Source organism: Sipha flava, unplaced genomic scaffold, assembly GCF_003268045.1.
Source record: "Sipha flava isolate LNK unplaced genomic scaffold, YSA_version1 81_pilon_pilon, whole genome shotgun sequence".
NCBI classification, from domain to species: Eukaryota; Metazoa; Arthropoda; class Insecta; order Hemiptera; family Aphididae; genus Sipha; species Sipha flava.
In genome coordinates, this window is record NW_020273623.1 from 504,205 (window position 1) to 518,949 (window position 14,745).

General features: G+C 27.1%; 3 protein-coding genes across 4 annotated transcripts; 2 read left to right on the forward strand and 1 right to left on the reverse strand.

Annotated features, from left to right (window-relative positions):
• Positions 1–5: 5 nt before the first annotated feature.
• Positions 6–8,930, reverse strand: LOC112693165. Of its 2 annotated transcripts, XM_025568111.1 has the most exons (9): positions 8,205–8,930; positions 3,653–3,706; positions 3,361–3,590; positions 3,076–3,281; positions 2,898–3,012; positions 2,529–2,837; positions 2,323–2,465; positions 1,834–2,051; positions 708–843 (listed from the first exon to the last, which is right to left on the reverse strand). In XM_025568111.1, the coding sequence occupies exons 2-9, from the start codon at positions 3,699–3,701 to the stop codon at positions 803–805; spliced, it is 1,311 nt and encodes a 436-aa protein (XP_025423896.1). In that variant the 5' UTR covers positions 3,702–3,706; positions 8,205–8,930; the 3' UTR covers positions 708–802. The 2 variants fall into 2 exon arrangements, with proteins under 2 accessions (XP_025423894.1, XP_025423896.1); XM_025568109.1 differs by lacking the exon at positions 1,834–2,051 and having other exon boundaries at positions 6–843; positions 8,205–8,874.
• On the forward strand, positions 5,692–7,467 carry LOC112693166 (succinate-semialdehyde dehydrogenase, mitochondrial). Its single transcript, XM_025568112.1, has one exon. The coding sequence runs from the start codon at positions 5,923–5,925 to the stop codon at positions 7,435–7,437; it is 1,515 nt and encodes a 504-aa protein (XP_025423897.1). The 5' UTR covers positions 5,692–5,922; the 3' UTR covers positions 7,438–7,467.
• Positions 8,931–12,654: 3,724 nt separating the features above from the next.
• On the forward strand, positions 12,655–14,462 carry LOC112693174 (peroxisomal membrane protein PEX14-like). Its single transcript, XM_025568120.1, has 7 exons — positions 12,655–12,946; positions 13,025–13,093; positions 13,187–13,237; positions 13,313–13,471; positions 13,530–13,670; positions 13,726–13,937; positions 13,998–14,462. The coding sequence occupies exons 1-7, from the start codon at positions 12,881–12,883 to the stop codon at positions 14,392–14,394; spliced, it is 1,095 nt and encodes a 364-aa protein (XP_025423905.1). The 5' UTR covers positions 12,655–12,880; the 3' UTR covers positions 14,395–14,462.
• Positions 14,463–14,745: the final 283 nt, after the last annotated feature.

Genomic DNA, 14,745 nt, shown 5'->3' on the forward strand with positions numbered 1-14,745 from the left:
TAAAATATTCTAGTTGATGACTGGAAGAATTTATTAAAAAAAAAATTAAATTGACGTTTATACAACAAAGTTTACAAAGTAAAAAGAAAAAAAAAACAACAGTTTCAAACAGTTACAATGTGTGTTACAGTTACAATATGCTAACAAGGTAACGGTTATAGTTAAACAGTCTATATAATAATAGCACTAAAAATAAACACTATTTTACAAGACATTAATAGCAGTACAGTTAATAATTTTACAATTATATTAAGGTTTATTATACATGATAAAATTTGTACATGTTAAAATATTTAAATCTAATCTCACTTTTGTTTCATATAGTCTTTAATGTCATACAGTAGGTAACACTGGAGAGTTAGCAATATAAACCCAGGAATTGAATACATCAACATTTTCGACCATTCAGAAGATTGTTGTATGTTTGAAATATTTGATGTATGTGACAGATTCAGAGGACTTGGTTGCTGGTGGTGGTGAGGAGCATAATATGTATAAGGTGAAACGGCCTGATGACATAATGCTGAGCAATGAGATCTATAACTCTGTTGAGAATAAACACTCTGTGTATCAAATTCATAATCATCTTTCATAGAATACGATGGGTAATATCCAGGAGATGTTTCGGCATATCCTGCAAACTTGTCACGTTTTGTATGCACAAATAATTTTGGAGGTCGAATAAAATTATTTTTGACACCACGGTTATCATTGAGTTTCATCCCTTGGAATAAGTTATTCACAGATTTATTCAATTTTTTTACCCTTTTAGGAGACTCTTTTTCTGTGTAGTCTATGTCCATCATTTCTGATTCATCGCTGTTTTTACCCGATCCATTTGTACTATATAAAAAAAAAAAATGTTGATTACTTTTTGAATTAATTATTAAATCTTATAAACTCAAAGTTGTAATGACATAAATTATCATTGAATTAAATTTAATAAACTTAAAAACAAATTTTATTCATTTTAGCCACATAAATAGTTGAAGTGATTTTTGCATTAGATCTAATCAAAACCAAATTATTAATTTAATAATTGAAAGATATGTCACACAATATATCTTATTACATACTGTCAGCAATGAGTGCAATTATCACAGCATAGTGATAAAATACATCTATTACGTATTAAATAGATTAGCCGTAGTTGTTATAAATCTGTCATTTGCTACATTTTATTTACATAAGATATATTTTATACATCAAGGAATACCAAACAGATCATAAACAAATTTTAAAGAATAAATAATGATTAATTTCGAAAAAATACATCATCAAACAATAAATTCTTAATTTTTAACAATTATTAGTTTGATGCAAAATATTGATAAGATGACTAAATCACTTGTATTTAACTGTTTATGGAATAGTAAAAATGAAAATATACTTGTCAGAATCCACAGTTTAAAAAACAAGTTATTAATGATAAGAATTTGATTTATATCAATATAAATATTTTTTAATAAGTTAATAAGAAAAAAGTAAATTATGAGGTAGTGAAACATTCCTTGCGAAAAATAATATAACTGCAACTAGTTTTTAATGGAAATTAATATGTGTACTATAAATAATACTTCCAATTTTAACAAATGTTATACATTGAAAAAATTTTTAAGTACTATACTTGATGAAGTCTCTAAATCTAGTTATTTTATTTTAATTATTTGTAAAAAAAAATATTATTGCCATTGAAGAATTAGTAAATTATATCTTATTAATGTTTGTTCTAAATAACTGATAATAGTTAGACTAAGAGTATCTTAAAATGGTTGAGTCCAAGAGTGTTGGAAGTATTAGAAATTTGACTTCTAACAGGTAGTGTTAACGTACCATTTTGCCGAGAAGTTATATATTGTGTGTTTATGTCGCAATCATACTCGTCTCTTGTTGTATACTGAACAGACGTGGGGATGGCTTCAAGAAAGATTTTTTCATTAAATACTCGAGCAACTTTGAATTTTGGGAGACGCACGATGAATTGATTACTGGTAGACCCTGGCAGAAAATGATTTTCCCGTAATTGTGTTTTTGGTGACACACTATTCTTACTAAAATGATTATTAGGTTAAAATAGAGGCAGGAAAATGGTTTTATGTTATTTAATATTCACTAATCAATTTTATTATTTAATAGTTTTTATTGTTCTAATAAATTTGTACTAACAAGATTTGTTTCACTATATCCTCAAATTTACTACTATTAATGTGCAAGAAATCCTTAAGAAAAATGTTATAATGATTTTATACTAATACTTTACAATGAAATGTATGGTAACATTAAATAATAGCACATTAAAAAATTACGTTGAAAAACCATTACCTTATATCATAGTAATTTGCAGTAGGAAATTCGTAAGTTTCATCTTCTAATTTAATACTAGTTTGACGAATTTTTTGTTTTCTAGTTAAATTTTTCAGTATAGATGTTGAAGATAGAAGTACAATAAATACAGAAACAAGAAGCTAAAATATAAAATTTAAGTATAATAAATATTATGAACATTTTTCAAATTAATCTGAAATTACCTTGGGTTTGAAATTTATAAATATTTCAAAATTATTAATAACAAATAATATTGACCACAATAACATTATAATGCCACTCAATTTATCCATTGTAGTTAAACAATGGTATACTTGACACAATATACCACCTAGACTAGCCATTCCAATCGAGTATGATACTATTACAACACTGTTGTCAAAAATTGATGTGTCAATAAAATTTGCAGTCCAATCACTTAAGTAATTTTTAGCACTAGAAGATAATAGCAAAACAATAGTTGATAAAAACAATGAACATACGTTAGGCCAATCACTAACATCTCGAATATCCTATAGAAACAATTTCATTAGTAAAATTAATAATAGCCAAAGTTGTATTAGAATCCCCACTTGTTTGTTTATCCGAGTTGACTTTAAGCTGTATCGTTGTTCTTGCAAAGATAAAATTTTTTTTGAAAAAATATAACATTTTGAACACAATTTTAATGTTTCTTCCAAGTTTTCCCTATTTATAAATACAAAAAATAAATACTAATTATAGATTTTAAAATATAATTTCAGACATTACTTGAATATTTCTATTTCCCTATCAAAGTTTTTTTCATTAATAGGGGTGAAAGCGGCAAGTTGTTTTATTTTCATTTCTTGAATAATATTGCATGTATGACATAAACCATTTTTACTTTCCTTAACATTATTTTGGATTACAGTAAAAACTGTCCTATTTAATCTTTGATCATGTTGTTCAGGAATTATTTTGCTATAACTTCCATCCTAAAAAAAATATAAATATTCTTCTTACAATTAAGAATTGGGCAAATATACATGTAATATTATACAACATGATACTTACCTTTTTAAAGCCATTGAATTGTTCACATTCAATGCATGTGTATTCAAATCGGTCCTCAAATGCCACTTTAAAATTAGCATTGCAAAACCAACAATTAACATAGATTGGATAAAATTTTCTGATATAAACATAAATGTAATAGCAGAAAATAGTTAATGTTAATGGTGCCAAAACAAAAGATAATGGTTTTTCATTGATAAAATTTACATAATTTGTGATATAGTCTGAAACTAAAAATATTTAGACATTTAATATAATTATAATAAAAGTACTTTCATAAAGTTATAATTACCAATAGAAAAAAGGGCAGTGTTGTTTAAATACTTCTTGAACGGGTCCATAATATCTAAAATAAAAAAATATATATGTATATAAATAATATATTATTACAACTTTTTTTTATTTTTAATCTATTCTTAAATTATATTTATAATATTGTACATAAAAAGTTTAATTTTTTGGGGCTTGGATGAAAATTAATACCTTTTATTAAAAATTTGACTGAAAATATATCAACAATTTACCAATATCACCATATATTTTTATAAATATAATGGTAAAATTTAACACTTTATAACTGAAAAATCAACATCTCTTGTTTTTTTGTAAATAATGGAAAGCAGCTATATAATATTTTATTTCATTATATTATATTATTTTTTTTTATTTTTTTTTTTCAAATCTACATAAAAATAAAGTTCAAATCAGTTCAATCCTAATAAATATTCCAAATTTAAAACATGTTAATTTTTACAAGAGTAAAATATTTTGAAATAATATTTTTTTTTAACATGCGTATGCATATGTCCTTTGATCAGTGGAAAATTCAGATCAAATTTAAATTCAACCATTTAAAAAATTTAATAATTTTAATGCTAAACACATTGTATATAAAATGTAAGCTCAATTACAAACAAAGACAATGTTCAAAGAATATCTTACAAGATTACAATATGATTGGTAAATCATTTAAGTCATCAGTTTCTAATAGTTAATAAGTCATAACCACAGTGTTTTTTGATAACCATGGTAATAAAGATTTTGAATAAAAACCAACTACACATAATCTAATTTAATATATATAGATATATAAATTATTTACTCAGGGTTTATAATTATAGATAAAAATAAAACCAATTTTTATAATATTAATGCAGAAGATAACAACATGATTAGTAAGTTGAACATTATACTTTGATACAAACCATAGATAAATACAATTTATCAGTTGGCTACTTTTTATAGAAACTAGTGTTTTTTTTACCAGTTTTTAAATTTTAATAAAAAAGAGCAAGAGAGGTATAAATTACAAACACTATTACAAGTTAAACATTTTTTAGTTTAAGAGGTTTAAAACATTTTTTAGATTAGCAGTTCCCATTCTACTTAGTTATGAAGACCACATTTATAGATTGCATCCCATGCATTAGGAACTGCCACTTTAGATAATTATAAGACATTTAAAACAATTATGAATCCAAAAAAACTTATATCCATTTTCATGTAGATAAATCAAGCTCTTTCAAAAAAATTAAAAATTTAGTGGTTTTTACTATTAACCATTAATAATAATAATAATAGACACACACACACACTATATATATATATATATAAATGTTTACTTAAATATTGATTTTATTTTCAATTTTTTATTTTTTTATCAAATTAATGATACAGAAATATTAGATTAATAGTTTAGTTTCTAATTACAAAACACTAAAAATAACCATAAATTAGCAAAGAAATTAATTTTCATTAAGTTATGTAAGTATTTAAAAATAATCATTAACAGTTTTTAATTATATCAAAAGTGTACAGTAGAACGTAATTTTTGATAAATTGACACATGAAATTATATTTACATTTCATAATCATATTTATTTACATATTCGAAACAATTACATTTAATGAGGAAGTGTAAAATATTCCACTAATAACATTAAATGGAAAAAGGGTTCAAATTGAATGTCACAAGCGACAATAGAACCATAGTTATATTAATATTTAAGTATTTATTTTACCAACAATAAAAAGTGTTAGAATTTTTTATATTTTTTTTCAAACATCAAGTTTTAATAACATTGAGCGAAATAAATTTTAATTAAAACATTTCGCTTCGCTTATCTTAATTAAATATTGTAAAATAGAAGATTATATTAAATTTTTTATAGATTATTATTAATTGGTTGTTATAATTTGTATAAAATCACGTTCCAATAATAGTTTGATGATTGCGGTGGCATATGTTGGTAACACCATTGGTATGATATAGTGAGGTGAAGGGTGAAACCACTACCCACTTTCCCGCCCAGCAAAGAAATATATTGATAAAACTAGTACTTCAAAACGCCGAGTATAAATTAACACTCATGAAACTTCACGAATAGATTCATACAACTATTAGATAAACTGCTTAACTGACTAGTCTTCGTAACATAACAAATTAAAGTAATTAAGGAAAATTGATTTTTTTTATACTACACTATTTAATTTAATTTGTTCATTAAATATTATTATCTGTCTGAATTTTTTAAAATTATTTAAATACAATTGAATTTCAACATGTTTCTCAGATCTTCACATAGTATTACACGATCATTAACAATGTGTGCACAACGCTACTCATCTACGTGGCCTACTAAATCTTATGTGAACGGTGAATGGTATGATGCAAAATCTGGGAAAACTTTTGATGTCATCAATCCAGCTACCGGAAAAATTATTGCTACTGTACCAGATTTAGATGCTTCTGATGTGCAAGTAGCCATAAATAGTGCAAATGACGCATTTAAGACATGGAAAAAGACGACAGCTAAAGAAAGAAGTGATTTGTTAAGAAACTGGTATAATATTTTAGTTAAAAATAAAGAATATTTAGCAGATGTTGTAACATCAGAGGCTGGTAAACCATTACCAGAATCTTTGGGTGAAGTAGCTTATGGAAATTCATTTGTTGAATGGTTTTCGGAAGAAGCACGCCGAACTTATGGTGAATATGTTCCTAGTCCAATTAAAACCAAAGAAATTTTAATGATTCGTCAACCACTAGGACCTGTTGGTCTTATTACACCATGGAATTTTCCGATAGCTATGATAACTAGAAAAGCTGGAGCAGCTTTAGCAGCAGGATGTACATGTGTCATAAAACCAGCTGAAAATACTCCAATTACAGCATTAGTATTAGCAAAGTTTGCAGAAGAAGCTGGAATTCCTAAAGGAGTGATTAACATTGTAACTGCATCCAGGGAAAATACACCTGAAGTTGGTAAGCTGTTATGTGAAAGTCCAGATATTTATGGTATATCATTCACTGGATCTACAGAGGTTGGAAAATTACTATACAAACAATGTAGTAGTACAGTAAAACGTGTTGGTTTAGAACTGGGTGGAAATGCACCATTTATAGTATTCAACGAAGCAGATATTGACAAAGCAGTGGCAGGAGCAATGGCTTCAAAGTTCAGAAATTGTGGACAAACATGTGTAAGTGCGAACCGATTTATTATTCAAAAAAAAGTATTTGCTGAATTTGTTGATAAATTAAAAACTGCTATGAGTAAATTAGTAATAGGCAATGGTAAAGATGGAAGTGTGAATATGGGACCATTGATAAATCTTGCTCAGGTAGAAAAAGTTGAAAGAATAATAAATGACGCTAAAAATAAAGGAGCAAATATCATAACTGGTGGTAAGAGGGCATTAAGTGTAGGTGAACGATTTTATGAACCAACATTAATCACAAATGTAACTGAAGACATGGCCTGTTACATAGAAGAGATTTTTGGACCAGTTGCTGTATGTATAGAATTTGATACAGAAGAAGAAGGATTGAAAATTGCAAATAGTACAAATCGAGGGTTGGCTGGATATTTTTATTCAAGAGATATATCTCAAATTTGGAGAGTATCTAAAGAGCTAGAAGTTGGAATGGTTGGTGTCAATGAAGGAATAATATCATCTACAGAAGCAGCATTTGGTGGCATTAAAGAATCTGGACTAGGAAGAGAAGGCTCTCATCATGGTATGGATGAATATACAGAAATAAAATATATTTGTTTTGGAAATATTGAATTTTGATTTTTTTATTTTTATTATAATTGAAAATAATTAAATGCTATAGGTATTAAATTAAAATTTATGTCTTCCGTTAAAATTAATTGTCTTCCAAAAGTCGGTGATAAAAATATGTTTAAATAATTACTGTGATTTAAATTGTTAGTTTTTTTCTTATAGTTAAATTTTACCATTTTAAATAGATAGTTTAATAAAACATATATTATAATGTATGAATGTTAATTAAAAATATCATTCATATGTCAAGCTGATGGTTTTTCTAAATATACATAGTTTTTATGATAGGAATATAATTAAAACAATAGATACTGTAATATATACTTTGTATCTCATTGTTTATAGAATAAAATAATTAGAATATTCAGAACAAAACATTTAACTATAGATTGGATACTCATAATACTTATGCAATGATATTATATAAAATAAAAGTAACCAAGTAGATAATTGTCAACACTAACCTTTTTTTATTTGTTATAATGTGAGTTATTTGAATATTTACTTATGATTGTTTGAATACAAGAATAATAAATACTAACTAGTTTTTGTATTAATAATACCTAAACTATAAAAACTAAATACCTAAGATGTGATGTCAGTTTAGATATCAATAATAACTCTGCCATGCTCGAATTGTACATTTATTTGACATGTAATTTATTCAAACGTATCATTATAGTTAATACTTGACTGGATCATGAAATCGTAAAAACAATAGTGATTCAACAACTAAAATCTAATTAATTTTGTATACTACAGATCAAGCTTACCTCAGGTTAACCGGGAAAATCAGTAATTCATATTAATAACGGTTTCCGTTTTCTTGTGAGTGATTAGATGAACCAAAAAGTGGAACAAGCCAACAAAGGTTAAACTATCCGTTGGATATTACGACTGTTATCATTTTCATAACGGCCTAATCGAGTAGGTTATAAATGGAACCGAAACCGAAACGATCGTTAATGGATAAATACGAAAAAAAAGACACCTAACCAACCACAACTAATATATGCGTAGGATTTCCCGTGGTCCGATATTACTTCCAGTGTTAATATTTCTATTTAGTACCTGAATGTTAGAAAGCACCGCGTGATTGTAAGAAACAAAAAAAAACGAAATGGAAACAATCAAAACGATAAGCGGCGTACATCGTGATAAATTTATAATAAGTACTTATTATTATTATTATCAAGTCTTGGAGTAACAGTTGCAGCTGTTGAACACCGTGATAATAACTCAAACATTCATTTTTTTGAACTACCACGCCATCGTGTGCATTGAAATATTATTTACTCCATGATTGCATCACGATAACCACGTCAATGAGAATGTTATTATTCAAGAACAACAATTCTTAATTATGATATTTCGTTTATTTTCAAATTCTCGAATTTTATCAAAACCTGTTATAAGAGAAAGTGTTCGTAAAGTCAAGACTTATGTTAAATGTACAAAAGTTAGATACTTATGATAAACTGACGAAATAAAATCATTGTGAAATATTTAAATGTATAGAATAATCAATTATAGCTAATTAGCTGCCAAAATTAATTTGTCCTTTGCCATTTATTATTTTATTTGTTGTACAAATTTAACTGATCTGAACAGTTGGGGCTTTCAATTAATTTTTATACAATCTTTAATGTTGGTAATTTTAATATCTGATGATTCTGAAGATAAAACTAATTGCCAATGTTTAATACTGTTCGAAAAAACCTAAATATCATATAATATTGGTTGAATGTGAACTTTTATTTATAAACTGAGCCTTATGATATAAGTAGTTTACCTTACATTTATTGAGGTTTCAATGAACAATGTTTGAATTAAAGTTTAAAAGGAGTATTTCCTGGAATTATTTTAACTATATGATTTTAATTTAAACTATACACTCCACCTTAATTTAATTATTTTGGAACATTTTATAGAAAATCAATTATGACATTATTACACACAAAAGGAATTATTTTATTGATTATTTAGTGTTCGTACCAGTAACAAAAATGTTTTATGTTTCTATGGTAATTTAAAGCATTTTTATTATTCATTCATAGGTGGAGTTAGTACAGTATATACATATGAATATATTAAGTTAATCTTAATAATACTATTAGTTATTAAGTATTTATTTTATTCTTGTAGTATAGATACATATTAAATGCTTATTTTATATTAGTGCAAATAATGTTCTTTTGGTTTAATCGAGATGATCACAATACTAAACTTCCAAAAGTTCGAACTAAATCTAATGACAAACAATTATCAAATAATCAAAAACATTTATCTGAAAACAGTAAAAATATTTCAAAATACACACCATTGCCAGCAATCAATACAAAAAATCCATATAAAAAATTGGAAAGACAAACGACGTACATTGTCACAACTCCTGTTTTCGTGAAACCTATAAAACGTCCAAAACAACGAAAGAAACCAATGACATTTAAAGATTTTAAAAAAAATTTAAAAAAAATAAATAAAAATGACGAAGATGACAATGGCATGATTTGGATTGACTTATAACTATGAATAAGACTTATGGAAATATTTGAATACCTACTTAGTTTTTCATTGTAATATGTAAGTAAAAGTTTTAAAAATATATCTAGGTACAAACCTAATTAACATATTTTGAAACAAATTGTTTAGGTATTATGTTTCTTATAAAAAATTATTCAAGTTTATAGTTTTCAAAAAATAGTATTTTTGATTTAAAATTCAAGGTGAAAATTAATTATGTAACATTGTAATTATTTAATTTAATTTTAACAGTCTCAATGTATCTTCCTGGTTGTTATAAATTATAATGTGTTGAATCTATCATAATACTATAAATATGATATATTTAAAATACATTTTCATTTGCTAACTTTTGATTTAAATTTAATTACTTATTAAAATAAAAAAATATATTTATAGTGCTCACTTACAACTCCATATATTTTTTGTACATAAAAAAAAAAAATTTACACGTTTAAGTAAATGAGTATACATATAATACTTAGGTAGGAACTTTATATTATTACTATAATTTTTTTTTTTTTTTGGAAATCTTAAAAATTATCATGGAAGCCATTTATGTTTCTATTAAGATAAGACAGTGTATATTATTATGTATTATATACATTTTTATGTTTATCATTTATTAATATTTATAATAAAAATTTAAAAAAAAACTGATGTATATTTATTAAATTATTAATTAGTTATTCAATTTTTATAGTTGTAATATAAATAATATATTGTAGGTAGTAAGATTATAAAAGGAATTTTGTAGAATATGAATTGATTTTCAAAAATGAAATATTTTTATCCTTATTGTGATAATAATTCATAAGTATTTTAAGAAAGACTCTAGCTTATTAAAAAAAAAAAAATCATATATTCTTTTTTCATGAAAAAAATAAATATTTTTGAAGCATGTCGATTTTGCAATAATATATTTTTCGTGAAAACTTGACTGTACTTGTTTAAATGTAGTTAAAATGTTTTATAACTTTTTAGCATGGGCGTCTTCAATGGGGCAAGATGGGGCACCTGCCCCTCCCTAAAATCTTAAATTTGTTCTCCAAAGCATTATCTGTAATGGGAACATTTAGTAGACTTAAATTACTTTAATATAACGTATATATTATATATAGAAGAAAACTATCTTTAATAATAATTGGATTATTTTATCTTATCGTACCTATCGTACCTTATCGTATCTATATCTTATATGTTGAGAAAATCGTAAAAAACCATCTAAGTAACAACTAGACATTTTCTATCAGAAATTACTCATGTTTGTGACGATCAGAGCTATACTTTTGGTTAAAATTGTGTACAGTCAAAAAAATAAAATACAAACAGTGTGTGATTATAGGCGGCAAGTTTGAATTTTGATCTTGGTTGAAGTTTTTTGCAATTTTTTTTTGCATTTTTCTCAATTATTCAGAAAAATATTGAGAAATTCATAAAAAGCTAACCAGAGTACTAACAAGTACTAAGAAGAGTATACGTATGTATTATAGTTAAATGTGGGTGAGATAAGGCTGTAGATGAATTTGGACTATTTTACGCATGGCACTGTTTATTTATTAAAAAACTATTCTTTAAAATATATAATAAAATATAATAAATAGTTGTAAGTAAAAAAGGAAAATTATTTTAAAAATCGCCATGGTAGTATTGATTTAGATGAGTTCAAGTATCTGGCGAGGACGACTTAAAATTTTTATTATACAGACTTTATGTGAATACGGTTCAGTGATTTTTCGGATCTTTTTTTCCTGTATCCCCCTATAGCTGCTGCAAAAGGAAACGTTTGAATGGCCTTGATTTTTATTCGATTCAGGAGAAGTAAAGAAAAATAAACCAGACCGGTGGCGCTCACGGAAGTATAATGATTTATTAAATTTTCATTTTTTTGGCAAATGTACATGTACTTCGATAACAAAGTCAATATAAATATATCTTGCGGAAGGTGGTCGATGTAGCATATCATGGTGCGTACGTGCAGTTGTACTCGAATATAATTTTTTTTTCTACAAGTCTCCTTATTATATCCTTATTCGTTCCTACAAAGATTGGTGAGGTCATTGAAAATCAGGCTCAAGCTTTTTGGAGATCCCGAGGCACATGACTATAACACGGACATAACTATGTCCGTCAAAGTTTGCAGTGGCTTTTTAGAGGATTATTTTCAAGCTGGTTTAGTTGTTACTATTAATGCTTTAGTACCCCCCCCCCCCACCAATGTCATTAAACGGTTTTATATTTCGGAACGTTATGGATGTGGTGTTGGGTCAAGATTTTATTTTTTTCTGATTGCATTATATAGGCGCAGTGTTTGAAATTTTAGGGGTTGAACCTAGGGTCTATACAAAACATATCAATACAATCATTAGTTTTCGGGGGGGGGGCAAGCTTCCCAGCCACCTCCCCGTTATTTGCACCTATGTCGCATACACCTACATATATTCGTTATGTAACACGTGGATTTGTATCGATGTTGATCGAGTAATTATTACACTCGTTTGACCCACGAACGGACGTGCTCGTAAACTAACTGTTTACAGTAAGTGATGTTTCAGATGAAACGATTGCGTACGGCTGATCTGAATAAACGATATCGTTTATCAACGACCAACCACGTCTCGCAACGGTTCGAACCGGCAACCTGGCTACGGTTTTGCTGCACCTGACCGACACATTATACCAAGTTCTGGTGATAGCGCGATTCTTCCGGGGCGCCATAAACAGGTGATAAGCGGAAAAATTGTCGTATCATCCTTACACAGGTATGAGGTCTGATTGCCGTGCCTGTTTGCATGCCACTCGTGTTCAACGATGAACGATAGAACTCATAAACGCGAAGGTTAGACCGCACATTGCGCCGTTTGTAGGGTGACACTATCCTTGGGGGATTTTTTTTTTAGTCTTATTTTACAAAAGTTCACTCGTCATGTCCCAAGACGACGATAAGATCAAGAGCGGCGATACAGTTGCAAAACCCGAGAACGACACCACGGTAAATATAATATGCACACCTATCACCTACGTTTAATGTGCGTTGTCTGATGTTGACTGTTTACATCTTATCGGACAGATGAATAAAACAAACACTGCAGAAACCGTCAATGCGTTGTTGAATAAACCAAGTACTTCCGACGATTGGGTAAGTTATTTGTACCATATTTTACATTTTATTTTGTTTTTCGTTCGAAAAATAGTAAACGACAGTCTTTTATAATTTTATACTTTTATACAGGCCAATAATGTTAAATCTCAGGAATTGGTGTCTAACGTACGTGAAAATATGGTAATAATAATTTATTTAGTAATGTAGTGTTGATATATTTTTATCATTATCAGAAAATTACTTTTTATTCCCAAGGTATCAAAAGCCACTGAATTTTTGATAAATAAATCTGTACAACACAGGCCAATTGAAAATAAAGTTGATTTCCTTCGTTCAAAGGGATTAACAGATCAAGAAATAACAGCATCGTTACAGAGAGCTGAAACAAGATGCAATCAAATTTCTTATCACAATGTTTGTAATTTTACAAAACTTTTTTTATTTAAATAAACTAACAATAGTACGTTTTTAGCCATCACCTGTTCATTACAATTCGTCAGCTATGGCTGGTGTTGTTCAAACTCCGTTTGAAGCCCAGAACTGGTATAGACGGCTTTTTGGACCTATAGCATTTGCTGCTACTTTTGCATATATTGCCTATCAGATATATAAAGTAAATACCAACAAATTATTTAATTCCAGTACATACATACTTATACTTGTTACAGAAGTATGTAGAAAGCTGGTTGTTTGGTGTAAAAAAACCATCGGTGGGAAATCGTTTAGAAGCTCTTGAGGTATCAATGCAAAGAGTTTTAGTGCTCTTAGAGGACAAAAACATTACATCTGATGCTTCATATAATGCACACATTGATCGACAAAGAGAACACGATCAATTACGTTCTGAATTGAAGATTATTAAAAGTTTACTTCTTAACAAGTATTTAATATGATGTTATCAATATTCTTTTCGATTTATAAAGCTATTTATTTGATTTAGATCCCAATTTCCGCCTGCTCCTATGGCTTCCAGTATACCTCAATGGCAACTACCAAAAAATTCTAAACTTCAAGTGGAACAACAAAACAAGGTCAATGGTACTGACTCACCTGGGAAGACAGACCAAAAGCAAGTTAATAATATGTACATACCTAGTACATCAAAACAAAACAAATCCAATGATATTTCAACTCCAAGCACTTCTCAACACGAGCCTTATAAAATTTCAGTATTGGATTTACCTACTAGTGTTATCGTGGATGAAACAATTTCAAATTATGATATATTTAATGGAAAAATTTTACCAAAGAATTCTGACCAAAGTATAATAAAACGTGATGTTGATCAAAGTGATGAAAATAAACAAAGTGTAAATAGTGAAAATTTAATTCTGTGATATTAAATGTGTAGTAAATATTATTATTTTTTTAATACATATTTACAAATCTATATGAAAATGATACAAAATTAAAAAATATTTAATACAATTCTTGAATCTTGATTAATTTATATTATATTAAACTTATTTTTTATGATTTGTTCTGTGACTTTGGTATACAAATAAACTTTGTTTTTATTTAAGACTGAATCACATATGTTTTTTTTTTTTTTTTTGCTGATTTTTTTCAATATAAAGTTTTCAGTAAATAATTTCACTTATCAAAATACTAATATTTATTGTCCAGACATTTAGTTTAATCAATAATCAAAAATTATTGGATAAAATCATTAAGAACTGCAAAAAATT